At 47.0% G+C, this 27,993-nt stretch overlaps 1 protein-coding gene across 1 annotated transcript in view; it reads right to left on the minus strand.

Moving 5' to 3' along the window:
• fat1b (FAT atypical cadherin 1b) overlaps positions 1–27,993 on the minus strand; it is a gene marked incomplete at both ends in the record, with an annotated part of 51,518 nt that overhangs the window by 11,617 nt on the left and 11,908 nt on the right. Inside the window, 13 exons of the mRNA XM_080527105.1 lie at positions 9,255–9,488; positions 9,637–9,790; positions 10,075–10,271; positions 10,530–10,735; positions 10,858–14,677; positions 15,155–15,365; positions 16,260–16,535; positions 17,886–18,025; positions 18,830–19,040; positions 19,231–19,563; positions 20,571–20,632; positions 21,815–22,129; positions 24,711–27,936. Coding sequence (XP_080383231.1) covers positions 9,255–9,488; positions 9,637–9,790; positions 10,075–10,271; positions 10,530–10,735; positions 10,858–14,677; positions 15,155–15,365; positions 16,260–16,535; positions 17,886–18,025; positions 18,830–19,040; positions 19,231–19,563; positions 20,571–20,632; positions 21,815–22,129; positions 24,711–27,936 — 9,385 coding nt within the window. The remainder of the gene's footprint in view (positions 1–9,254; positions 9,489–9,636; positions 9,791–10,074; positions 10,272–10,529; positions 10,736–10,857; positions 14,678–15,154; positions 15,366–16,259; positions 16,536–17,885; positions 18,026–18,829; positions 19,041–19,230; positions 19,564–20,570; positions 20,633–21,814; positions 22,130–24,710; positions 27,937–27,993) is intronic.

A 27,993-nucleotide genomic window follows, 5' to 3' on the forward strand; every position in this document is an offset into this window, starting at 1 on the left:
GCTAGGTTCGGTGGTGTATATATAGGAACGGAAGTGCTCTGTCAGTCAGTGTGTGAAGAGAATCAGAACGAGAGAGAGTAACGAGAGAGAGTAACGAGAGAGAAGCAACGAAAAGTCAATCTAAGATGGCGGATTCAGTAACACGCACACCGTGCAGAAGCTGAAGACGCCAGGAAAGTGATTATTGAGTTTACCACTGTAGCCCAGTTTAGTTGTGTTCCCGTTAGACAGCCTTGCCAGCAGCCGGCTGTTAACGTTGGACCACGCGAGACGCCAAACTGGACAGAATCGTCGCCTCCACGAGCGGACTGCGACCGAACGCTGACTCCATCGGAGCTTCGACGTGGACCACCGGACCTGGGCCCTTCACCTCGTCGTGGACCACGAAGAAGGCCCTTTCCCTCCGCGTTGCTACGTCACCCCCCCCCTTTTGTCTGCTACCTTCCTCGACGCACATGCCATCCAACCAGGCCTCAACGCGCACCACAGTCCGGGACTATAAGCCTGTTCAGGCCAGATACTATGAGTGAGTGATTGAGTGTGTGAGTGGCCGGCGGGGAGGGAGTGTATATATCTGGGGATGTATACATCAGTTATGTAAATAAATGTGTTGTTCATATGGGATACCGTTACCGTGTGTGTAGTTGTTTGTATGCTAAGGCTACTGCTAATTCCAAGGCTAATGCTAATGCTAATTCCAAGGCTAATGCTAATGCTAATTCCAATGCTAATGCTAAGCTAATTCCCATGCTAATGCTAACGATAGTAACTGCTAGTCTAACGGTTTGCTGGCGCCCCCTGCCTGTATCCTCCTACACTGCCTATTTAGCTCAGAGTTAGTTAGATAACCAGCCCCTTCCTAAATTCTACAGTCCTTTTAGCTACTCCCTGGTTACAATTGGTCCTTCGAGCCGGATAGGTAGTGTAGTGATAGCATGGCTGAGCGCAGCCAACCAGACCAGACAGTTACCCCCCCTTCTCCGCCCCCGGAGCCCGAGCCACGACCACAGAGAGTCCCGCGGTTGCCTCCGAGGTTACAGGAGTATGAGCTTGAGCTCGAAAGCTCACTGAGTGGTAGCGAGGAGCGCACTCCACGGGATACAGTGGTCGGAGAGGCCGAGGTGTCCGCCGGCGCGCGGGTGGCTAGCACTGAGACAGCCCTCAAAGAGCACCAGCCTGAGGATGAGATGGCAGAACAGCAGGGTTTTGCCGTGGAAACGGAAGAGCAGGAAGGAGAGGCCCGGTCCGACAGCGCCTGCGGGCGGAAGAGGGAGGGCCTCAGCCTTGACGATCTGCCTCCCAGTACGGCGCGCTTGAGACCTAGCTCCTGCCGCTCAGTGGCTTCCTCCCGGTCCAGGGTTTCCGTGGGCAGTTCTGCCTCTGGGGCGGATAGCCTGCACTCCAGAGGGAGTAGTGCCGCGCTGTCCGAATGTATGCGCCAACAGGCCGAGGTGGCGTTAGAGCGAGAACGCCTCCAGTTCGAGCGTGAACGAGAGAGGGAACGCATCCAGTTCGAGCGCGAGCGCCTCCAGATGGAGGGGGCGGAACGCGCGGCGGAGAGACAGCGCCAGGAGGCGCTAGAACGTGAACGCTTCCAGATGGAGCGCGACCGCCTCCAGATGGAGAGAGAGCGACTGCACGCGGAGAAGATGGAGGAAGTGATGCAGACCATGCGCGACGTGTGCATCAGCAGAGCTCCGTCGGCCCGTAGCTCCAGAGCATCATCCGCACGGCCCTCTCGAGTGCCATCTCCTGAACCCCCCGCCGATGGCTCCATGACCCCCGCCATGACTGTCCAACTACAGGCCCAGCTGACCACCTGGAAGGAAGAGGACCAGGGACCCGACCGCTACGCGGCCCAGAGGGAGCCAGCGTCGCTGCCCGGGAGGGGAGCCATCCCCCAAGAGCGTAGCACACTCCTAGGTCCTCCAGTGCACCAAAATGCATGCAGGCCGGACACCCAGACCGTCACTCCAGCCCCGATCATCCACTACAGGATGTTTCCCCAGGTGGAGGGACCCAAGTTCCCCTTCTTCAAGGACGAGGACAGGAGCCAGTATGTGGAGCTACGCATCTGCCTAGACACGCTCTTGGACGACTCCTGCTCAGAGTCCTACAAATATGCGATTCTCCTTCAGCATGTGAGGAACCCCAGAGCCCACAACATGGTTCTGGCCCATGCCTCCGCACCGACACCTTACACCAGAGCGCTCGCCGACTTGGATGCCCGCTACGGTCGTCCCTGGAACCACGCCCTTGCTGAACTGCAAGCCCTCGAACAGCAGGCCCCCATCAAGGATGACCGGGCGCTGGATGACTTCGCGCTCCGCGTGCACACCTTGGTTGGAATGCTGAAGACGCAGGGCCCAGCTGGCGCCAGCGAGATCAACAGCACCTCCAACGTAGAGCGGCTGCTCCGCAAGATCCCACGCTTCCGGCAGGAGAGGTTCCGGCGACAGCAGCGCGTTCGTAACCCCGGGAAGTTGGGTCTGAGCATGGCTGCCTTCGCGGAGTTCCTACTGGAGGAAGTGCATGACACCAACGTAGACGCCATGGGTTACGCTGAGCCGAAGAAGGAGAGGGAGAAGGGAGACCGCTGGGACGGGCCGAGCTCGAACAGAGGACGCCCAGTAGGAGTGCTGCACACGGAGGAGGAGCCTCGGAGAGAGAGGAAAGCCCGACCTGAGGGAAAGGATTCCTCTCAACCCCCTCAAAAGGGACGGAGAGGTCCACCGCCATGTCCGTACTGCACCAGCGAGCACTGGTTCAATGAGTGAAGTGACTTCAACAACCTGAGTACCGAGGCCAAGCAGAGGTGGCTCGAGGAGAACAAGAGGTGCTGGAACTGTGGGCGCGACCATCTGGCTAAGAACTGCACCTTGAGGAGAAAGTGCAACCGCTGTGAGGAGGTCCACCTCAACATCCTACACGAGGTCTCCCTCGCCAGGTCCACGGAGGGCACCAGAAGCCCTAGGTCCGGTAGCGCACCGGAAGAGGCAACACCTGTCTACTACCTAGACCCAGCCCGGAGCAGCGGCTCCAAGGTCCTACTGAAGGTGGTGAAGGTCCGACTTCACCACAACAACGCTGTGTACGACACGTACGCCGTTCTAGACGACGGGTCGGAACGGACCATCCTTCTCCAGGGGGCAGTGCGCCAGTTGGGGCTCCAAGGGACTGCGGAGAAGCTGACTCTGCGCACGATACGTCGCGACCTTAAAGAGGTCACCGGGGCGAGAATCAACTTCTCTATCTCCCCGGCGGGGCGGCCGTCGGACAGATATCGGCTTCGGAATGTCTTCACCGCAGACCAGCTAGCGCTCTCCCGCTACGACTACCCCCTGGAGAGATTACGCGCAAGATATTCCCACCTACGGCGAGTAGACCTACATCCGATAGAAGGAGCGGAGCCAACCCTTCTCATCGGCTCGGACAACGCTGAACTGATCGTGTCGCTCCGTCCTCCGCTGAGAGGACCACGAGGCTGCCCGATGGCTGTTAAGACTGCGCTTGGGTGGGCCCTCCAAGGCGCTACCGAGGGGAGAGATAGAGACGGGAGAGCTACGTCATCCCTCCATGTCCGAACCGAAGAAGCAAACCAACCAACCGGACCGCCTGGAGTGGAATCTATTGCTGCCAGTGCACCTGGAACAGTTAGTACCACAAATGGTTCACCACAGGATGACCAACCAAAGAAGAAGTCTCTGTGGACAGAGCATAAGTCTCTGGATGGGAAGACCTACTTCTACAACACAGAGACTAAACAGTCCTCAGGGGAGAAACCAGACGACCTGAAATCTCCTGCTGAGCAAATGTTGTCTAAGTGCCCGTGGAAGGAGTACAAGTCTGACACGGGAAAGCCTTACTACTACAACTCCCAGACTAAGGAGTCCCGGTGGACCAAGCCCAAAGAGCTGGAAGATCTTGAAGCGATGATCAAAGCGGAGGAGAATGGGACGGTAGAAGCTGCAGCTCCTGGCACCGCCCCCGTCCCCACTCTTCAGGTTGATCCTGCTGCTACCATGGCGACCATGATGGACATGGAGGCCCTGGCGGCAACAGCTGTTGCCGAGGAACACCTGCAGGTGGCCATGCACCCTCACGTGGCCGAGGTCAGCATTGACGCACCCGTCAACTCCGTCGAGTACACGTCAGCCATGCAAGTCTCAGCCAGTATTGTAGACGCCTCCAAGGAGGAAAGGCCGGAGTTGGCGAAGAAAACGTACAAGTGGAACCCAAAAGAGGAGGCCAAGCAGGCCTTCAAAGAGCTTCTGAAGGAGAAGGGTGTTTCATCCAACGCGTCATGGGAGCAAGCCATGAGAATGATCATCAACGACCCACGCTACAGCGCCCTGCCCAAGCTGAGTGAGAAGAAGCAAGCGTTTAAGGCCTACAAGGCTAAGAAGGAGAAGGAACAAGCCAAGCAGCTCAGGAAGAGGAACTGGGAGGCGCTGAAGAGCATTCTGGACAACATGGCCAACGTCACCTACCGCACCACCTGGTCCGAGGCCCAGCAGTACCTGCTGGACAACCCCACCTTCGCTGAGTACGAGGAGCTGCAGAACATGGACAAGGAAGACGCTCTGATCTGCTTCGAGGAGCACATCCGCGCCCTGGAGAAGGAGGAGAAGCAGAAGACTCTGCTGAGGGAGAGAGACAACTTGTCCGAAGGTGCCGTGGTACTGGTGATCGATCAGTCCCTTCCACGCGCCGCCTGGCAGACAGGCAGAGTGACCAAGGTCCTGCCGGGTCCGGATGGAAGGGTGCGGACGGCCATCGTGGACGTTGGTGGTCGCACTTACACCCGACCTGTGGCACGCCTGATTGAGCTCCCTCAAATTACGGAGGACACTATCACCTCCTACCTCACGCTGCTAGAGCAGCCTAGCCAGTGTGCCTTCCCTAGTTAACTGAAACCGAGGGTTTCATGGGGCGGCTGTTGTGAAGGCCCACAGTTTAGAGCCAGTTTAGTTTCCCCAAACCAGCCCTATTTTGCCCCTGTTATTTACTTTATTATTTTCTATACTATTCCTGTACGTTTATGAAGGTGTATGTATTGTTATTGTAATGTTTATGTATATGTTTGATGACGTAGTATATCCGGGGTGTGTCCGTGACCCGGATGCTAGGTTCGGTGGTGTATATATAGGAACGGAAGTGCTCTGTCAGTCAGTGTGTGAAGAGAATCAGAACGAGAGAGAGTAACGAGAGAGAGTAACGAGAGAGAAGCAACGAAAAGTCAATCTAAGATGGCGGATTCAGTAACACGCACACCGTGCAGAAGCTGAAGACGCCAGGAAAGTGATTATTGAGTTTACCACTGTAGCCCAGTTTAGTTGTGTTCCCGTTAGACAGCCTTGCCAGCAGCCGGCTGTTAACGTTGGACCACGCGAGACGCCAAACTGGACAGAATCGTCGCCTCCACGAGCGGACTGCGACCGAACGCTGACTCCATCGGAGCTTCGACGTGGACCACCGGACCTGGGCCCTTCACCTCGTCGTGGACCACGAAGAAGGCCCTTTCCCTCCGCGTTGCTACGTCACCCCCCCCCCTTTTGTCTGCTACCTTCCTCGACGCACATGCCATCCAACCAGGCCTCAACGCGCACCACAGTCCGGGACTATAAGCCTGTTCAGGCCAGATACTATGAGTGAGTGATTGAGTGTGTGAGTGGCCGGCGGGGAGGGAGTGTATATATCTGGGGATGTATACATCAGTTATGTAAATAAATGTGTTGTTCATATGGGATACCGTTACCGTGTGTGTAGTTGTTTGTATGCTAAGGCTACTGCTAATTCCAAGGCTAATGCTAATGCTAATTCCAAGGCTAATGCTAATGCTAATTCCAATGCTAATGCTAAGCTAATTCCCATGCTAATGCTAACGATAGTAACTGCTAGTCTAACGGTTTGCTGGCGCCCCCTGCCTGTATCCTCCTACACTGCCTATTTAGCTCAGAGTTAGTTAGATAACCAGCCCCTTCCTAAATTCTACAGTCCTTTTAGCTACTCCCTGGTTACAATAAGACATTCTCTCCCCTCATCAGATGACTAAAATATTCATCACCAGATCCTGTTGACATTCCATCTATCCAGCGTGGCTTCCTGTATGATGTACAGTGGGCGTATGTTATGATATAGACATCCTCTCTGAGCAGCGATTAGCCAAGCCACTGTTTATGTCTGTGATTACTGCACACAATGGTGTTGATGATCAGGGCTGTAGAACCCTTTACAACAACAACAACAACAACAACAACAAAAACAACAACATCAACATGCGCTGAGGAAACAACAGCTAAGCAGAGAGAGGAATGCACTGGCCTAACTCCCACTACATCCCCACAGAGTCTAACTCCCACTATATCCCCACAGAGTCCCTAACTCCCACTATATCCCCACAGAGTCTAACTCCCACTATATCCCCACAGAGTCTAACTCCCATTATCCCCACAGAGTCTAACTCCCACTACATCCCCACAGAGTCTAACTCCCACTACATCCCCACAGAGTCTAACTCCCACTACATCCCCTCAGAGTCTAACTCCCACTACATCCCCACAGAGTCCCTAACTCCCACTACATCCCCTCAGAGTCTAACTCCCACTACATCCCCACAGAGTCTAACTCCCACTACATCCCCACAGAGTCTAACTCCCACTACATCCCCACGGAGTCAAACTCCCACTATATCCCCACAGAGTCCCTAACTCCCACTATATCCCCACAGAGTCTAACTCCCACTATATCCCCACAGAGTCCCTAACTCCCACTACATCCCCACAGAGTCAAACTCCCACTACATCCCCACAGAGTCTAACTCCCACTACATCCCCACAGAGTCTAACTCCCACTACATCCCCACAGAGTCTAACTCCCACTACATCCCCACAGAGTCTAACTCCCACTACATCCCCACAGAGTCTAACTCCCACTACATCCCCACAGAGTCTAACTCCCACTACATCCCCACAGAGTCTAACTCCCACTACATCCCCACAGAGTCTAACTCCCACTACATCCCCACAGAGTCTAACTCCCACTACATCCCCACAGAGTCTAACTCCCACTACATCCCCACAGAGTCTAACTCCCACTACATCCCCACAGAGTCTAACTCCCACTACATCCCCACAGAGTCTAACTCCCACTACATCCCCACAGAGTCTAACTCCCACTACATCCCCACAGAGTCTAACTCCCACTACATCCCCACAGAGTCTAACTCCCACTACATCCCCACAGAGTCTAACTCCCACTACATCCCCACAGAGTCTAACTCCCACTACATCCCCACAGAGTCTAACTCCCACTACATCCCCACAGAGTCTAACTCCCACTACATCCCCACAGAGTCACAACACTCATTTCTCTCTCTCTCTAAATGAGTAAAGTTCAAAAGGCTTCTGCACCATATAACCAGATGAACAGCATGAATATTAAATGTCTCTCTCTCTCTCTCTCTCTCTCTCTCTCTCTCTCTCTCTCTCTCTCTCTCTCTCTCTCTCTCTCTCTCATATCCCACAGTAAGAGCACAACTCTGTCCCTTTCTGTCTTGTGGACCTCCACAGTAGAGGTCAGTCCTAACAGACAGCACAAGCGCATGCAGAAGTTACAGACAAGGAGTTAGGCAAAGAGAAATCATACAAATAATGCCACCAATTAAAGCAATATTACAATACGAAAAACACAAATCAAAGTAGTACGTGTAATTACTCTTCACCAGCTGGGGATGCTGGGACCTAGATTACTACTGCTGGTTTGGCAGTCAGGGAGGATGTCACTGGAGTGACAGCCAGGTACCAACAGAGTAACACTGAGAGTAACAACAACAATGTAAGTCTCAGCTGTTCCAATACTTCAGTAGTGTGTGAGTGTGGATAGGCTGCAATGTATTGTATGCTGAATTCACCTTCTGTTCTTCCTGCATTAGTCACTGCATTACTGAAACACGTCCAGATAGATGACAAACAGGAAGTCTTTAATAGTGTTGTTTTTCCTTTTTCTATTGGTCGAGGGAGACATATGTGCGATATATTTGGGGAAATTGTTGGTTTTTTAGAAGTAGATCAGCTTTGAAATTAGTATATCGATTTTTTGGGCCATTTTTATTATCTTAAAAAAAAGAAGATTCCTCTACCCCAACTCTCCACTGTAGGACATGAAAAGAAAATAATAATTATACTTCTACATGCTGTACAGTTGGGGGGTATATTTGCAGCTAGCTATTGTTTAATTGGATTTGGGGGATATTGGGCTTGACGATGTTTTTCAATTAAGAGGAAAACACCACTGCCAACAACAGATTCATTATATTCACAATCCATTATGTCAGTCCATCATCAAAGCATTTTTTTTTCTCTCTGTGCGTTAATACCAGAATAATGAACATAACTCATTCTATGTCTTACATATTTAAAGCTGCAATCTGGGATTCAAATAACATTAAAGGAGTCTCCCCACCACTTTGATAAACAGCTGAGGGATGGGGCTGGAGAAATATTACCACTCTTAATTCAAGGACTGACCAAAATTGTTCTGTTTTAACCATGCTTTGAAGCTATACAGTGTTTGTAAAACAAGCTTATATGTTGGATTCTGGATCAGGTATGGCTATATCACATTAATTTAAAAGTCCAAAAATGGATATACCAATTGAAGATTGCCCATTTAACATATTTCCAACAAGACGCAGCTAGCTTTTAGGCTAATTCTAAATTGGAACACACAAGGTATAACATACCCAAAACTGTTTTGAAATTGAATTAGGGCTATGCTGAGGAAATGAGGACCCGTGAGAATTGAGAAAGCTGAGCTCATTCTCATAAACTGTGGTTATTAGTTAATAGTACAGTTATTGGTTGGGATTGCTGAGCTCTTTTTGAAGAGTTTGAAAATACAATTCTATAAAAAAAACACATTTAAAAACAATTATTGGGCTCTGCAGCTAAAGGCTCTTTATTCATACAACACATACTGTGTCCTTTTTTATTGATGCAAAGCAGTTTGGCACACATCTACAGTACATGAAGTTAGTATAGAAAAAACATCAAATTGTGAAGGGAAGGGAAGTTTGGTAGATTGTTGAATTACCTGGAACTCAGTAATATGTTTTAAATCAGTTTGCTAACATCAGACCCTTTATGAGTCTCCTGTCTACTCACTTACATAGTCCCAAAGACTGCTCCCTGGTTTGACTATTATTTAAACAGTACAGTATGTCTGTAATGCAATGAAATAATATCACATCTTACCTGTATCCTTATCAGTGGCCTGTAGCCGGGCCACATACGTGCCAGTCTCTGTGTTCTCATAGACAGTGATGGGGTAGGGATCACTGGTGAACTCAGGGGCATTGTCATTGATGTCTGTCACAGTTAGAACTACGTCAGTCTGGCAATAACCATGTCCTCTGTCCTCTGCTCGCACTATCAGGCTGTACACATCCCTCTTCTCCCGGTCCAACAGCACCAAGGTTCTTAGCTGCCCTGAGAAGACACACATGAGACAAACATGCAAATAAACATACACACCGAAACACCTAAATGTGCTTAAGCTTTGCTACACAATTAATCAATTTTCATGTGAAATCTTAAGACACACTCAACTACTCTCTTTTGAACTCAATGTATTTACCTGTGTTTGAATCCATGCTAAACTGATCTGCTCCAGCACCAGAAAGTGTGTATGAGATCTGTGCATTTGATTGGCTGTCTGCATCGGTGGCAGTGACCCACAGCACCAGCCTCCCTGCAGGGGCATTCTCAGGGACCGTCTGAGCATAGAGATCCTGCAGACGACATGGTGAGATCCACATACTGAGGATTCACAGTAACAAATACCAACAAGTCAAATGTTTTACTAAGTGATTATCTGTTACCGGTTTGTAATTATCAGACAGTACCAATTTAATAAAATTACACCTACCAGACAAATACCCCTGGTAATACGACACATTAAATGTCACAATGTCAACATAAGCTACCAAATACCAGGTAGTTAGGGAACTACATGATAAAGTGTATCCATGATTGGGAAGTCTTTGCTTATAGTTTTCTACTGCCCAACCCTTACCTTCTCAAAGACAGGACTGTTGTCATTGGCATCCAGGATACTGATTTCCACAGTGGCTGTAGTCACAAAGCTCCCATCTGTAGCGGTTACCTTGAGGAGGTAACTGTCCCTCTCCTCCCTGTCCAGAGGCTTCCTCACCACTACCCTCCACTCCTCTAGGTGGTGCTCTAGGCCAAACTGAACCAGTGGGTCCCCTCCTGGGGGAATGTGTCATTCAAATAAGACAATATGAATGCGGACTGTATGAAACATTACTGGTCTTCTAAGTAAGAGGTAAAAGTAAGAGGGATGTATGAATAAAAAGTTGAAAAAGAGCAGATGAAGAGGCCCCTCTATAAAAGCCCCTTTAGATGTTGTGGATATTAGGCTCCTGGTAACCAACTGTTAAGTTAGTAAATAACAATAGAAAATCATCTCACTCAAGCTATAGTATATAGGTTGTCCAGTTAGCCTACCTGTGATGAAACAGCTGACTGGCTTGTTGAGGTCCTCTGAGTCTCCGTCGGTTGTCCTCAGGACTACAATAACCCAGCTGGGGATGGGAAGGCCCTCACTGACGCTCCCCCTGAAGACATCCGCAGTGAAGCGCAGTGGGTTGTCATTGTCATCCACCACGGTCACCTCCACTGTGGCAGTTGCTGTCAGTCCTCCATCCTGCCCTCTATCTGTGGCAAGCACTGTCACTGAATACCTAAGATTGGGTTTGGGTAACTGTAAAGCACTTCATGGCATTTGTTGTGTGTATACAATTTGATTGATTGATTGATTGATTTGATTTCATACCTATCCTGCTTCTCCCGGTCCAGCCCTCTCAGTGTGGTAATCCAGCCTGAATCCTCCTCCACAGCAAACAGCTCTAGGACCTCCACAGAGTTCTGGTTCCGGCCCAGGCTGTAGGTAACCTGACCATTCACTCCAGAGTCCTGATCAGTCGCCCTCACCTGGATTACTAAAGCACTTTTTAGCAGGTTCTCAGCAACGAAAGATCTGTATGTGTCAGATTCAAACTGTGGCCTGTTGTCGTTGACATCTTGTAGCTGAATATGGAGGTCCACAGTAGAGATTGTTTCAATGCCCTCAAGGTCGCTTTGCGCCTGCAGAGTGAGCTGATACCATTTAGTGGTTTCGAAGTCGAGAGGTTTGACTAGTTTCAGTTTCCCTGTTTCTCTGTGGACGACGAAAACTTGGCCTTGGTTGCTTTCTGGGGTGTTGCCCTTGACAAGGCTGTACATGAAGGGCTGTTCACTTTTTAGTATAACATCAATCTCAGACCCTACAGGTAGATCTTCACTGATGGACCATCTCTCCTGTAATTCTACTATTTTTGGCATTGACACGTCTTTGGGCAGTATTCTGATATAAACTGGCACGACAGATTGTTTTGGTGGATTCCCAGCATCCTTAGCCCTCACATAAAAGGAAAATAGGTTTTTAGAAGCAGATAAACTTTCTTTGGTCACTACATCCCCACTGAGGGGATGTATGTCAAAGCCTCCTATCTCTGATTCAAAACTGTACATGATGTCAGCATTGCTTCCTTCATCTGGGTCTATAGCAGTGATTCTGACCACAGTGGTTCCTCTTGGGATATCCCTTGGAACACTAGCTTTGTACTCTGCTGCTCTGAACTGTGGAGCGTTATCATTTACATCGGTCAAGATCACACTGACAGAGCTGAAGCCCAGCTTTCCTCCGCCATCTTTAGCCATCAGGCTAATAGAGATGAGCCTATCCATGATATTCTCCCTGTCCAAGCTCTCCAAGGTAAAAATCTCCCCTCTTTCATTGATACTGAATTTATCTTTCGCAACATCATTCACAATGTAATACGTCAATTTCCCATACACTCCTGGGTCTTGATCTGTGGCGTGGACCTGTGTGACCAAGGTGCCCTCGGGGGAGTTCTCTAACAGCTCCACCACAGCGTCCGTCTGAGAGAACGAGGGATTGTAGAGGTTGGTGCCGACCACAGTGACCCGGACCGTAGCTACACTCCTATAAACACCATCAGACACAGACACGCTCAGATTATAGACTGGCTCCATCATCAGTTTGCGGAAGTGCGAAACCACAATCTCACCACTCTTCTTGTCTATGGTAAAACTGTAGTCCTCATTGCCAGCAAGGATGGAGAATTCCAGACAGTCAGTGTCTGAGAAGTCAACGTCAGAAGCCCTGACGTAGGCTACAAAATGGCCGTTTGGAGCGAGCTGATTGACTGTGGTCTCATACAGCGCTTGAGTGAACACTGGTGGGTTGTCGTTGATGTCGGTCAAGGATATTGTGACTGGTACATCACTGGACAGGGCAGGGACTCCCCCGTCCACAGCTCTGACCACCAGCCTATGCTGCGGTCTCTCCTCATAGTCAACCAGGCCAGATGTCATAATCACTCCAAGGTCACGGTCAATGCTGAAGTAGTTCGACATCCCACCTCCCTCCTGCTCTAACTCATAAAACAACACTTTGTTGTTACCAGAGTCAGGGTCTGTGGCAGCCACACGTAATACTGACGTACCAATGCCAGCAGACTCAGACAGACTGACTTTGTAAAACCTCTGGTTGAACGCTGGTGCGTTATCATTAACGTCTTCCACGATGATGTCAACAAACACTTCATCATGAGCTCCTGTTAACGAATCTGTGGCTCTGATGCTTAGCCTGTAAGCTGGGTGGGTCTCATAGTCCAAGGTCTCTGTGACATGTAAGACTCCCGTCATGAAATCAATGGAGAACTGTTCTAATGGGTCTCCTTCTGAGATGGTGTAGACTGTTCGAGGCCCCTCTGAAGCATTGGCCTTTATTTGCACTACTGAGGAGTGCAGTTGAACATTCTCTGGAACAACTAGTTTATAGAAGGGTTTCTCAAACATAGGTGTAGCTCTGTTCAACACAGTTACTGCCACTTCCACTGTTGAAGAGAGAGATGGGTCCCCTCTGTCTTTCGCAATAACTCTGATCTTAAACTTTGAGTTTCTTTCTTTGGGTTCAAATGTCTTTTTGAGAGACAGTTTGCCTGAAGGGCTGACCTGAAAATACCCCTGATGCTCCTCTAGGTCATATCTGATTTCAGCGTTGCTGCCGGTGTCTTTATCCACGGCGGTTACCTGCCTCACAACATGGCCTACCTCTGAGTCCATCTTCACCACAGCAGAATATGGGAGGTTCAGAAACACTGGCTTGTTGTCATTGGCGTCCTCAATGGTCACCACCACGAGAGCATGAGCTGCACCAGACGAACGCTGTTCCTTCATCACCTCCAATACAATTTCAAACGTGTCTTGTTCCTCTCTGTCGATAGGTACCCCGGTGGTAAAGAGAACGCCAGATGTTCGGCCGATCTCAAAGCTCCCCTCCGGATTGAGGATGGTGTAGAACAGAGGCTCGTTGACTTTGCTACCAACTGCTGTCACTACAGTCAGAGTTTTCCTCTCTGAGGAGTTCTCTTGCACAGAAGCGGTGTAGATGTCTTGGGTGAATCTCAGGTCATTGTTCTTGTTCTCCTTCATGTTGACTTTGACGAGAGTCGAACTGGTGAACCTTCCGTCTGACACTCGGACCGTGATCTCGTACCTGCTCCGCAACTGGGCCGGATTCTGTATTGAGATATCTCCTGATGTGGGGTCGATCCTGAACTTGCCTCCTATGTTTCCATCTATGATAGAGAACAGTAGATTGAAGCCAGGGCCTGAATCCTCGTCAGTGGCATTTACAGAGATCACCCTCACGCCAGTGTATGTTGGCACTATGACAGACGCCTCATACACGTCTTCACTGAATACTGGGGGACAGTCGTTGACATCGTTGATTTGAATGGTGACGTTAGCAGTGACGTTTGAAAATAGACACGGCATTCCACTGTCATGGACTTCCACAGTAAAGCTGAACTCTGACCTTTTTTCGTAATCAAGGCCAGTAACTGTGCGAATAGCTCCTGTGCTGGGGTCAATAGCAAAGTAGCCAAGGGTGTAAGGCTCTACAATCTGATAGACCAGCCTGCCGTTGAGATCACTGTCTGCATCAGTGGCCCGAATAACCAGAGGACAGCTGTCATTGGTCAGCACCACGCTGTTAGCAGGGGCGGACTCACTGACACTTCCAGTGTACTCTAATTGGCTGAGGACTGGTCTGTTGTCATTCTCATCTCTAAGGTGAATAAAAGCAGTGATGTTGCTCACTCTATCTGCCATGTTGGTTGCCTGGACTGTCAGTTTGTATGATGACACGCCTTCATAGTCCAATGCCCTCTGAGTGACGATGACACCAGAATTGGGGTTGATATTGAAGGCGTTATTTATGTTTCCCTCTCTGATTTGGTAGAGGACAGATGAGGTACTAGAGGCGGAGACTGACGTCACAAAACTCCCCACAGGAGCTGTCTCACTAATGATTGCTGAGATCTCCACTTGGGAGAACTTAGGCCTGGCGTTGTCTGCCATGGTGACGGCTATGAGAACAGTAGTCACCGCAATCAGTGGAGGCTCTCCTCGATCGGTTGCTTTAACAGTGAGCTCAAACTGACCTTGATCTTCATAATCAAGCTTCTTGGCCATAGTTATGGTTCCCAGGACAGGATCAATTGCAAAATAATTCTCCTTGTTACCTGGGAGATCAATAACATGAGGGTGAAATATATAGTTTAAGATCAGTAGCAGCATTCATTGTTATTCTGAAAGGATACAGCATTTACGCCTCCTAGTGTCACAAGTCATTTGTGATTCATGATGCTTGCAAATTGAATTAAGACCCTGAAAGAATTAATTAGAGGCAAACTACGACTGATAAGAGATTTGCATAATTGTTTTCTAGCAGCCTGGCAGTTGGCAAGACTGTTATAAGCTTTACTACATAAAATGTCCTTTTTCATTTACTATCCTCTTTATCATTCCTAGCATCTAAATTATGTTTCAATTCAATATGACCTAAGTATCAATCAATGGTAAAATAAATAGTCATGGCCAAAATAAAAATAAAATGATGTATCAGAGACGTCATTAAGGTTTCAGGTTATACAGATTGTAAGGTGTATTATCTTCCTATGCAGTAAGGCTTCATTTCAGCAGTGTAAATGATTTTGTACCTGACTCTATACTGTAGAGGATCTCAGCATTGCTCCCTTTGTCTTTGTCCAGAGCAGTGACCTGGACCACGGCTGATCCCACTGCAGCTGACTCAAACACCCTGCCGCGGTACTGGGCGCTGGTGAACCACGGAGCATTGTCATTGGTGTCATCCACCTTCACGATCACTCTCACCAGGTTACGCCTCACAGGAACCCCCTCATCACGCACCTGGATCAAACAAGGTATATCACATGACTGTGGGCTGCCCACATCTAACTCCTAACCGTCTGAAAACCAGACAATAAGGAATGTGAGTCAAACACACTAAACTATTATATTATTACATATCACTTATTATAAGTATTATTATTATTTTATTTTTTTACTCAAAGCCAAGCAAAAAATCCCATATTCACATATTTTACTATGAAATTGAGACAGCCAACAAGTAATAGAAAGGCTTTAGTGAAGGACGCTTTCTACTGAGTGAGCACTAAGTCTGAGTACCACAGTCAGGGTGTAATCTACTGAATAGACACAAGTCAGAGCTTATATTCTACTGAATTTGTACGAAGGTAGTGATGTATTAACAAACATGTACATTTCAAGCCTGCAAACTGTGACACTTTAAATAACGTGAAACAATACTATTGTGCAATATGACAACCCTAGTCGTCTATCTGTACAGTATAGTACAGTGGATTGTGTACATAGCCTTTATTTATGTAAACCAGCTCCTTCCCTTCTTGTGATTTTTTTTTTTTTTTTTAAGTTTTTTCTTTTCCTAACACCAGGGGAGCCACCCCTCCTAAATTTCGTTGTTTGGTACCTGTACTGTAGCAATGACAATAAAGTCCATTCATTCATTCATTCATTCATTAGTATTAGTACAATGAGTGCGTAGTATGTGTTCTACTGAGTGTATACTATGCTATGTAGTGATATGTTAGTACCATCACAGTGTTCTACTGAATAGACAGGAGTAAGTGCATGTGTTCTACTGAGTGTGTGCTAGGTAGTGATATGTTAGTACCATCACAGTCATGGTGTGTGTGTGCTAGGTAGTGATATGTTAGTACCATCACAGTCATGGTGTGTGTGTGCTAGGTAGTGAGTTAGTACCATCACAGTCAGGGTGTGTGTGTGCGTGGCCTCATGGTCCAGCTCCTCTGCCGTGAAGAGCTGACCGGTGCCCGGGTCCAGACGGAACTTCCTGTGGCTGAGGGGGTCGGTGTTGCTCAGTAGAGTGTATGACAGTTTGTTCCTCTTGTCTTTGTCCGTGGCGCCAATCTCCAGGACCTGAGTCTCTGGAGGCGTGTCCTCTGGGAGGGTGACCTCATACTTGGGCTGAGAGAACTGTGGTCGGTGGTTGTTGGTGTCAATGACGTTGATGAAAACCTGTTCAAATGAAGTGTTTATATTTGCTGCACAATTTTTTTTAATGTTGCAAATTTAGGTAAGAATACCAAGTATCACAGAGGCTTCTTAAGCATTTTGAAATATACTTGCAGTTGTGTCCCTCCTTGTTCATTTTACTTATCCTTCTTGCAATCAAAGTAGTCTAAAATTCTGTTTGAAAGTCCAATATTTTGGTGCTGTAGTTATTTTGGAGATTATTGTGCCATACCCATAAACCTAAATAAGAGGGTAAAACGATTTGACACAACGTCATTATGTGCTCAAGCATATGGTAGTGTTTTACTAGGGTAGAAACTTGCCCAAAATAAAAGTGCTTTTAGAGGGGAAAAGTGCAAAAAAGCGAAGAAATTAAGCCTATTATAGGACATTTAGTAGCTGTGTATATTGAGATATTCCACAGCTTGGTTGAACAGTTCTTTTAACCTGGCTGTTTAAAGACCATGAAGGCAAGGAGAAGCATTTCATGTTGAACCTCCCTGGAACCAGAAACCTTGAAACCGAGGCTGAAACTCAGCCATAACAATAATGGGAATGTCACTCCCTGTCTAACTACTCTCTTCACCCCAGGCAGTGCACACACACACACACACACACACACACACACACACACACACACACACACACTCCTCTATATGCAACAAGAGGTACAGATGGACTGCCTGAGGAGTTGAATAGACGTAGAAGGCACATGGGGGCTTGTGTCACTGCTACAAATCACTCACACACAAACCACGACAGGGTGGAATTACCTTGCTCTCAAGGTAATATGCCATTATGTGATACGTCTTACAAGACTACAGCCAGAGGCCAACTACATTATAAGGCGCCATCTGTTTGATTCCCTGGCATCCATCACCATGCATGGCACATCACACTATGTGAATCATTTTAGATTAAGTCTAGTTGTCAGTTTAGCCACCTTATTTCTTATACAGCAGGCATACAACGGCAGTGTGGATTCCGGTATGCGTGGTGATGTGAGATATGAGATAATACTTTATTGATTCCAAATAGGGAATTCATTTTTCATTTTATATCATTATATCATTATATATGAAAATAATAGAAACAATGACATGAAAAGCAATGTAAGGTTGCACTTTATTTTGGATAGGCCCCTGTCTTCAGATCAACAAACTATGTCAAACTATCAACAAAACACTGGGACTCATATACAACAACATGCTTGGGTTAGGATTAGAGTTTGTGTCAGGGTTAGGTTTAAACATAAGTATAAGTTTAACTATAGTGTGTTGGGAAAAACATTTATGGGGTCCATATGACAGCAGTTATCTGAAAAGTTCTGTTATTTGTGTGTTGTGGCACTACCTTGGTGCTGATAACTCGGGTTCCATCTGTGGCCTCCACCGTCAGGCTGTAGTTGGATCTGTCTTCTGAAAGGAGAGGTTTGGCCAGAATGACCGCTCCACTGGCCTTGCCCACATCAAAGCGACTGTCAGACTGACCACCTAGTATTACCATATTGATGAGAGACAATGGAGTAAATAAATATTACCCATCCAATTGAAGGCTCAATCCTCAGTATGTACAGTCAATTGAATAAACTAAGATACAACCCAGGTAATCCAATCTTATCTTACGCAATTTGAACACTACCAGAATTTGGCAAATGTATAATCAGACAAATAGACAAACACAATTAGATTCAATTTCAGCTGTACAAGTGGAACACCACAAAGCCCTTCAGACATGAACCAGGAAACATGAGGCAGATAACGAGATGACAGTAATCTCTTTAGATACCTTCTGCTGTGCAGTTCACGTCGCAAGCCGTCTGAGCAATGTGAAACACTTCTTTGGAGTGCATGTCTCCTTGCCAATTAAAGCAAATTCCGTAGACAGTGAGAGAAATAGAGAGAGAGAGAGAGAGAGAGAGAGAGATAGAGAGAGAGAGAGGGCGTTGAAAATGAGAGCAGAAGATCAAGCAAGTTATCAGTAATAGGACAGCTAATTAGTGAAGAGGAAAAGGTAAAGGTAAAGAGAAGTGAATAACTTTGAAAAGGAGCTGTTAAACATCAAGCCATGCATGAAAAGCTCACGTAGAAAGAGTTTCCACAGAATAACTACAGATTTCAACAGTACTGTAATTACATTGAGTTAATTCTAGAGAGTACTTGAAGTTCAAAGCTGAAAGCTCAAAGTTCAAAGAAACACATTCTGAACAATCCAGTCCTGTCTTTGAAAAGTAATTAGGCCTTATAAAGTGTTTATGAAGGCTTCATTGTGCTTTTTAATGTAGTGATTTGATTTACCTGTGATTTGGAACCACACAGGTGAGTCTATGGGCTGGGTAGAGACCACCCCCAGCATGTGAGCCACCGGGTCACTCTCCATGATGGAGAAGGAGAGAGAAGTTTCAGCGAATGCCAGAGGTTGGGAGGGCGGCCTGGGCCGCAGGATCCACTCGATGTGCAGGCGACAGGTGGAGGTCTGCTGTGGCCTTCCATTGTCCACCGCTTGAATCTGGGTGAGAGCAGAGAGAGGGAGAGGGCACATTCAGAGCAGGTGATAGTACATGGACAATAGGCATGATATTCTTTTTCTTAGCATAATTACTTTTATTTATAGAGGAAGTCGCCGGTAGAAAAGCACAAAATAAAATCAAGCCCATAATGTAGATGAAACACCATAGTGACACACTGAGTGGACTCACCGTAAGAATGTCGTACTGTCCTGCTATGAAGTCCTCTCCGGAGGACACCTGGCCAGTTCTGGGGTCGATAAAGAAGCTCCCCTGCTTGTCCCCCTCCTCGATGCTGTAGCTGATGTCCCCGTTGGGGCCTGTGTCTCTATCGCAGGCGATCACCCTGTAGATCTGCTCCCTCCGGACGGCCCCCCTCCGTTCCGGAGGTCTGTCATGTTCGGGAAGCTGGATCTTGTAGACTGACTCCAAGAACTGGGGAGCATGGTCATTCTCATCCTGCACCCTCACGACTACTCGGACTGCCGTGGACTTGGCTGGAACACCACCATCGGTTACTGTTATCTGGGTCATAAGGAAGAAGGGAAGGGAACAGACTGTGTATTTGCTGAGACATTTGCTGTTACTTCAGAATACCTTAAGGCGGCTACACACTAGACGATTTTAACCCCGATTTAGCTGTCGCCGACCAGTTTTTGCGGTCGGCGACAAAATCCTCCAGTCGTTGCAAACCCGGAGACGCGCCGTCTCCGACGCTTGTTTAGTGTGACAGGCTCAGAGACGCAATCGGAGGACCGCCGATCCCGTCGGAGGGGCCGTCGCAGGGCTCCAGATCTTTTCAAACATGTTTCATTTTATCGGCCGACGGAATCTACATTCTGCTAGTCTGAGATGGGCAACGACCCGTGTGGACAGCACAGCCAATGAGAGGTCGAGGAAATGCAGCGCGAAGGAGGCGTGAAAGAAGGGATGGCTCCGAAGAAAAAAGTTTGTCAGCGCTCGGTGGAGTGAACAGATGGAAGGAAGGCTTTTCTGAGCAAATAAATGCACATGCAACAAGTGCAGCTAATTGTTGTTGCATGTGCATTGCATTGCAACAATTGCATGTGCATTGTGCAATTGCATGTGCATTGCATTGTTGTTGCGTGTCGAGCTCCATCTTTTTGCATGTGCAAATTGCATGTGCATTGCATTGTTGTTGCGTGTCGAGCTCCATCTTTTTGCATGTGCAAATTGCATGTGCATTGCATTGTTGTTGCGTGTCGAGCTCCATCTTTTTTTGACAGCTGTCAACGTCTCGTCATCATGTGCTGATATCGCGACACTACAGCTTGGCGAATCGTCCTGACCAAGTGAAGAATCGTGTAGTCTGTGAGCCCCCGTCGTTGCCACATCCTGTAGTGTGCGCTGTGCTGCGCAGTCTGCGCGCCGCTGAGACGCGGACACCAGCACGACGGTCGTTGAGTGTGAGAGGCTCAGCGATGTTACAACTTGAAAAGTCGTCTAGTGTATAGCCGCCCTTAGTGAGTAACAAAAGAGTTAATAATAGAGAACAATGACGGATCGCTCACCTCAAGCATATGTTCCTCTTGCTGTTCTCTGTCCAGCTTTCTGGAGGTGGTGGTCACCAAACCTGTTAGGTAAAGCACATAACGGGATAGTCAGAGAGGTCAAAGAAAACACACACGTTAGTGTGGAAAAAGTTATACGACTGTATAAGGTCTGATCTACACACTTACCATTTACTGTGCTTTCAAAATTAAAGCTTAAAAAGTTCAGAGTAGACATTTGGGACTTTAACTTTATAATGGCCTGAAACATTGTACCATAAATACAGGTTCTTTATACATAGTACATTGATGGACATAAACCAGAGAGATTAACCACTTTAAAGAAATGCATCTAGCCTTTTCTAAGAAAGAAAAACAGTTCTCTTTCCCAAGACTTAGCTGGATGCTTGTTATGGTTAACTGTGGAATATCATTGCCCATTAAAACCACATAAAATAGGCTCCTTTGGTGGGTTGTATATGACTGGCAGGAGAGAGAAAAAGCTACATTTTGAAGGCCAAAATGTATTTTTTCTCTCGAAATGTATTTTTTCTGGAGGATAAAATGTCAACCACAACATCATGGAAATAGAGCTAGAAAGGTTCTGGATTGCTACAGTACTTGATTTTACACTGAAATAATGACATCGTGGAAGTGACTAATTCTCACAGTTAAAGCATAATGAACATACACATGATTTCTCCAAGTCCAGACATTCCTGGATCATCATTATTTTGATAAAGACACATACTGCGTCAGGGAGACATGAGTTCAGATACTATGGCAGAGGACAGACAAGTGACTGAAATTGCCTATTGACAGTAGGCTTAAAGCAGGCAACAGAAGCAAGCTTCATTAATACTAAACTAAAAAGGACAGTGTGCCATGGTTGGAGGTTGGCTCTATCCCTTTCTTATCAGTCATACCACGCAAACAATATTTACTTTAGAGGGAGCCCTTGCTCTAAAACTTTGCATAACAGGAGAGGTTGCATGGAGGTTGTATTCTGTACTGAGCATGAAATTACTGTGAAAATGATATACTGCATAAAAAATGCTATTCAGGGATATTGCAGTTGACATTACAGTACAGACACATGTAGCATTATGTTTTATGTTGCTTGTCCTATGAGGCACTGCAACAGGGTCTAATTACAAGAACAGTTAAACTTCAGTGTAAACATTATGACGCAAAAAGAGCAGAGCACAGAGCCTCACAAACATTTCCCAGTGTGAATACATTATAAATGATGTTAAGGGCCTCACCAGTCTTGGGATCAATACTGAAGAATCCTTGAGGGTTCCCACTGGTGATCTTGTAGGATAACTGGTCATTTCCACCAGAGTCAGGGTCCTCCGCCTCTATTTGGATGACAGACACATCTTTGAGGGAGTTCTCCATGACTGCAGGGTAGTAGACCGGCTCAGAGGTCTGTGGCGCATTGTCGTTGACATCTTCAACCTCAATGTAGACGTCCACGAAAGAAGACTGAGGCACCACACCTCGATCAGTGGCGTAAACAGTTAGCCAGTAATGATTGGTGGTCTCACGGTCTAGACGCTCCTGTGTTTGTATGACACCTATGAGAAGAAACAAAATAAGCATTATATAGACCACCCTCAGAAGCCAGCCTCTTTGACCTAGAACCAGAGATGCGGGCATGGCTACGCGACACCGAGTTGGACCTCTGACGTTACACGAAAGAAGCATTTTTAATTTCAGTCCCGGTTTTGGCTAAGTCTGAGTTACTAACTTCGATTTCTGGCTATCTACTGAGTAACTAGTTATTTCTTCACGTTAACTGAGTGACTACTAGTTTTGTCTAAGCTTCTACTAGCTTTGGCTAAACATTGACTGAGTGACTGCTGAGCAGATTGTCATTGGGAACTGTGATCTCTCATACAGCTCTGGCCTCTGAGCTCTCTGATTTACATAATAAACAGATGATTTGCAATTCAGTATGAAGGAGTTAGTCAGACCTAAAGGGAAGCATATGTTTTGTAATATGTAAAAGAAAGATTACACTAATCTGGTTCTAACATACAGTATATACATTCGGTATTACACAATGGTGAGTGCTCAAGATGAGGCTGTACGTTTTGTAATATGTATGAATATCTGTCTGTATAAATGACATATGTGCTGCCGGTATCTCTGACCATTTACCTGTTGTGTTTACCATAACCACTCCATGCCAAGGTAGCACTCGTGCCCCTGTGCACGGCTCACGCAGGATTAACTCTCTGACTGCCTCACAGTTTTCTGATGCGTTTAATGCTTCTCCAATCTGTGCATTGGATGTAAACTGTGCTCTTAATGTTGATGAAATTAATTCTATGTTTGACTCAACCTGCTCTGAAATTTTAGACTCCCCTCAGGTCCAAACGCAAAAAGGCATTTTTAACACCGTGGCTCAATGACTCCACGTGCACTCTCAGACGTGCATGCAGGCGCGCAGAGAGAAAGTGGAAAAAGGACAGGCTCCACGTCTCCCTTGAAATTCTACGTGGTTGCCTGTCTGACTATCAAAGAGCTGCCAAACAGCCAAAACTGAGCACAGCTCTAACTTGGTCTCTAACAATAGCCACAAGCCCTAGGTTCTTTTTAACGTCCTCAATGGTCTCATCAACCCCCCTGTCACATCCCCTGTTGTGCCATCACCTGCTCTCTGTGAACGCTTTAAAAAAAAAATCATTGACAAAATTTCTGCTCTTCAACCAGCTCACCTTTTAACTACTCCAGCCCCCCCCCCCCCTCTGTGCCCCCAGCCTGCTGTCTTCAAGCAGTTCAAGCTGGTATCCCTTTCCTCACTCTCCAATTTAGTTCAGCACCTACGGTCCACAAATTGCCCCTCAGACAGCCTTTCCTCTCGCCTTCTTAAAGAAGTATTTGAGTCGGTCGGCCCAATTATCCTATTACTTATCAATACCTCTCTCAGCTCTGGACACGTCCCAGCGGCCTTCAAACACGCTGTAGTACAACACCTGATTAAAAAGAAAAATCTTATTATCGTTCTTGTCCAAAGTCCTGGAGCGAGCAGTTTACGTTCAGTTGCGAGCATTTTTAGTTGTGCATAACATCCACGAGAAATTTCAGTCTGGCTTTAAACCACGCCATAGCACTGAAACAGCCCTCCTGCGAGTCCAAAATGATCTGCTCCTAGCAGCCGACTCTGGCAGTCCTGCCATTTTGGTCCTCCTAGATCTCTCAGCCGCCTTCGACACAGTGGATCATTCGATCCTACTGTCACATCTAGAACAGCATTTGGGCATCACTGGTGTCGCCTTAAGCTGGTTCAAGTCCTACCTGTCCGGACATAGTTTCTCCGTTCAGCTAGGAGAATTTTTCTCCTCTAAGGCCCCTCTCACCTGTGGTGTTCCTCAAGGGTCGATACTGGGCCCCCTTCTAGTTCTCCTTTACATGCTGCCCCTAGGCCCTATCCTGGTGAACCATGGAGTGTCCTTCCACTGTTATGCTGATGATGTCCAGGTCTATCTGCCACTAAAATCTAGAGGAAAGGCTGCACTTCAGCCATTGCTCAATTGCCTGACTGACATCAAAGCATGATTGAGTGCTAACTTCCTCAATCTAAATGAGAGCAAGACTGAGGTAATTCTCTTTGCCAACACTTCTCTAGGCCCTTCTGTCGATGCTCTAGGTCCCCTTGGCTCAAACATTTGCTCATCAGTCAGAAATTGATTGGTGATTCAACCCTTCAGGTCAGCTGAACAACTGCTTCCTCAGGTCCCCAGGACTAAATTAAAAACTAGAGGGGACAGAGCCTTCTCTAAGGCCGCCCCTAGGCTCTGGAATAGTCTCCCCCTCCACATCAGATCCGCCGAGAGCATTGAGGCTTTTAAAAAACACATCTCTTCTCCCTGGCCTTTGACCTGAGGTGAGCCTGCCTTCCCGACACTGCACTCTTTGCACTTTTATTTGTATTGCACCTTGCTTTTAGTGTATTTTATCTATTTTTTCTGTTTTCTTTAATCTGTATTTTATCTCTTTTATCTTGTTTTTCTCTTTATCTTTTATCTGTTAAAGCACTTTGGGCGGCTGTTGTCATTGTAAATGTTGTGCCATATAAATAAACGTTACTTACTTACTACGTTTTATGGAAGATTATGACAATATATTGATAAAAAAAGAGGAAACTCTCACCGTTCTCTTCATTGATGATGAATACTCCAAGGCCTGATCCTTCCCTTAGGGAGTAGCGTATTTCTCCATCTCTGCCTTTGTCATTATCTTTTGCTGTAACAGTCATAACCGTGGTACCAATGGAGGCATCTTCACTCACAGCTCCCTTGTCCACAAAAGAGTAAAATCGAGGCTGATACAGATTCTCATCCACGTCCACAATGTAGACCTCAATATAACAGGTAGAGAAGAGGGAGATTGGCTTCCCTTTATCCTTTGCTCTGGCTGTTAGATTGTATACTTGTCTCCTCTCAAAATCCAGGCCCTGCGTGATGTGAACGGCTCCGCTCACTTTATCAACATTGAAATCTCCCTCTCCATCTTCCAGCAGGCTGAAACGGACCTGTCCAAATTGTCCGAGATCAGGGTCATGGGCCTGTAGCCAGGCTACAACCGCTCCCACAGGGAGGTCCTCTCTCACTTTCACACGCTGGTGCGCAGGGAAAAACCTAGGAGGGTTGTCATTGACGTCCTTTAACACCACTTTCAGCCACACAGTTGATTTAATCTGAGGTTCATCTCTCGTCTGATCACAAGCAACCACTTTTAGGCTAAAAAGTGGGTGCACCTCTCGATCCAGTGGACTTTTCACCTTCACAACTCCAGTTTGTTCATCTATATGAAAATGATCGGATTCAGCCATGAAGGAATACTTGACCATTCCATTGGCTCCAGAATCTTTGTCTGTGGCGTCAACTTGGATGATTGCTGTTCCCACATCTGTGGCCTCACTTATGGTTACAGAGTAGCTATCCTCTAGGAACCTAGGACCATTATCATTTGAATCTAGAACATTGATCTGTAAGGTATGTGATGCTGACCTCTGAGGAATTCCTAGATCATACACTGTGATGTTGAGAGTATATTCATCTGTTATTTCTCTATCTAACAACTCAATAATCCTCAGCCAACCAGTGTCCATTTCAATCATGAAACGACTGTCAAAATCTCCCCCCGATATCACATAAACAGGTGCTCCACTGAAGCCACTGTCTGGGTCTGTGGCACTGAGAAGAGCTATCATTGTCCCGACTGGAAGATCCTCTTTAACTTCAATTAAACTGGGGGAAGAGTCCATAAACTGTGGAGGAAAGCTATTAACTGAATGAAGATCCTCAAAGTCATCTTTGTTTTCCCATTGAGAGTGGAGATTAGTGCCAAGAAGGAACTTCTCTGCCATCCGAGTGGCTACTCCAGTATCAACACATTGAGAGTAGGCTACCACCAGAGCTGACCCAACTGTGATGTTCACGAACATCGTCTCACTTGTTCTCTCCCCATCATTGGCAGTGATTTGTAAAGAGTGAAAGGACGTTTTCGCTGCATCGCCGGAAATTATTGACACCTTGAGTGATAACACACCTGTGTCTGAGGACAAGTCAAAAAGACCAAACCCGTTTCCATCTGTGATCTCATATTGTACTAGATCTAGGTCATCAGCATCTATAGCAGACACTGCAGCTATCCGCTCACCCACTTTGTACGTTCTTGGCAAGCTCACCTCACAGTCCACCTTCTCAAACAACGGCACATTGTCATTCAAGTTGTTGAGAGTGATCAAAACCGGAGCCTCAACCTCACGACGGAAAGGAGAGCCCCAATCGGAAGCTCGGACTCTGAGGTTGTAAACCCTTGGCATCTGCTCCCAGTCTAACTCCCTGGCTGTACTGATCACACCAGTGAAATAGTTAATGACAAAATGCTGGGGGTTTACATTGGTGATGCTGTAAGTAACATAACCATTCTCCCCTTCATCCAGATCGCTGGCACTGACTGTTAGGACACTGGTTCCCACTGGCACGTTTTCATCAACATTAGCTTCGTAGGACGGCTGTTGAAATACAGGTGCATTATTGTTCACATCAATCACGTCAACGACCACCCTAGCTGGTGCCTGTTCTTTATTGATAACCACCTCAAACTCGTACTTGCTGACACGATCAGCTTGAAAAGTCCCAGATGTTGTTATCAAGCCTGTGTTTGAATTGATAATGAAAGGATAGGTATTTGCCGGGATCTTCGGAAATCGCAATGAGTATTTTAAAAGAAGATGGCTAGGCGTAGCTCTTACCATGACAACATAAGTATTAAGAGGGGCGAATTCAGTTAGGTTGACTCTGTATGTGCTCTTCTCAAATTTAGGAGGGCTCACGTCAACCTGCGGAGATCTCACTCGGATGACTTTAGCTGAGGAGAACTGTGGTGGGCTTCCCTTATCCTTGGCCTGTAATGTCAGATTGCATCCGAAGTGACAACTCTCCCAGTCCACATCCTTTATGGCTTTAACTTTGTATTCTTTACCACCAGGGCTGGTTCTCATTGCCCTAAACTGCTGGAGCGGGTCCCCAGCAACTATACTCAATGACGCTATCTCACCATTTAAGCCTTGGTCCTCGTCTTCCACAGTGACAAGGGCATAGGTAGGATCTGTGTCTGCATCCGATGGAGCTAGAGGAACAGCCGTAAGGGTAGGAGCGTGCTCATTGCTCTGCAGGACCCTGATGGTCAGCTTGGCTGTGCTGCTGAAGCCACTCCCCCCATAGCGTTTCATGCCCCGGTCCATGGCCAAGACATCCATCTCAAACAGCCTTCTGTCAGCAAAATCCAGTTTACCCATCAAAATAATCACCCCGCTGGTAGGATGAATGCAAAACATGTCGTTCTGCTCTCCCAAGCTGAAATAGTACTCTCCGTTTGCGCCGACATCAGCATCAGAGGCAGTGACTCTGGTGATGCTGGTTCTGACGGCCACGTTCTCAGGCACAGAGACAGAGTAGGAGGTTGGAGAGAAAAGCGGTCTGAGGTCATTGGTGTCCAGAACTTGGACTTGAACTGTTGTTTGGGTAATCGCATTGGTATTCCGTTCCAGTGCATTTAATGTCAGAGAGTAATGCTCCCTCACTTCCCGGTTCAGTATAGCAGCGCTACCTCCTTTGGTCCGTAGTCGCAGGAAACTGAAGTCTCCCAGGACAAACTCTTCAGCCTTGAATAAAGACTCACCATCTCCAGAATCTACCTTGTACTGAATATCCCATGCAGAGTCTATGATGTATATCCCCATCTTGATTGGGCTTTCTACATAGGTCTTGGTAGCAGAGTTTTCATAAATGGTGGCGTTGTATTCTGTCTTTGTGAACTTAAATGGTAATGTGAGCTGTCCTGTGTTTCCTGAGCAGCTCCTTATTGTCTGCACCAAGAGTATCAATGTCAAGAGTTCTCCCATGATGCACCAGCTATCAACACA

The sequence above is a fragment of the Nansenia antarctica genome (genome assembly GCF_963989245.1).
Source record: "Nansenia antarctica genome assembly, chromosome: 3".
In the NCBI taxonomy this organism is placed as follows: domain Eukaryota; kingdom Metazoa; phylum Chordata; class Actinopteri; order Argentiniformes; family Microstomatidae; genus Nansenia; species Nansenia antarctica.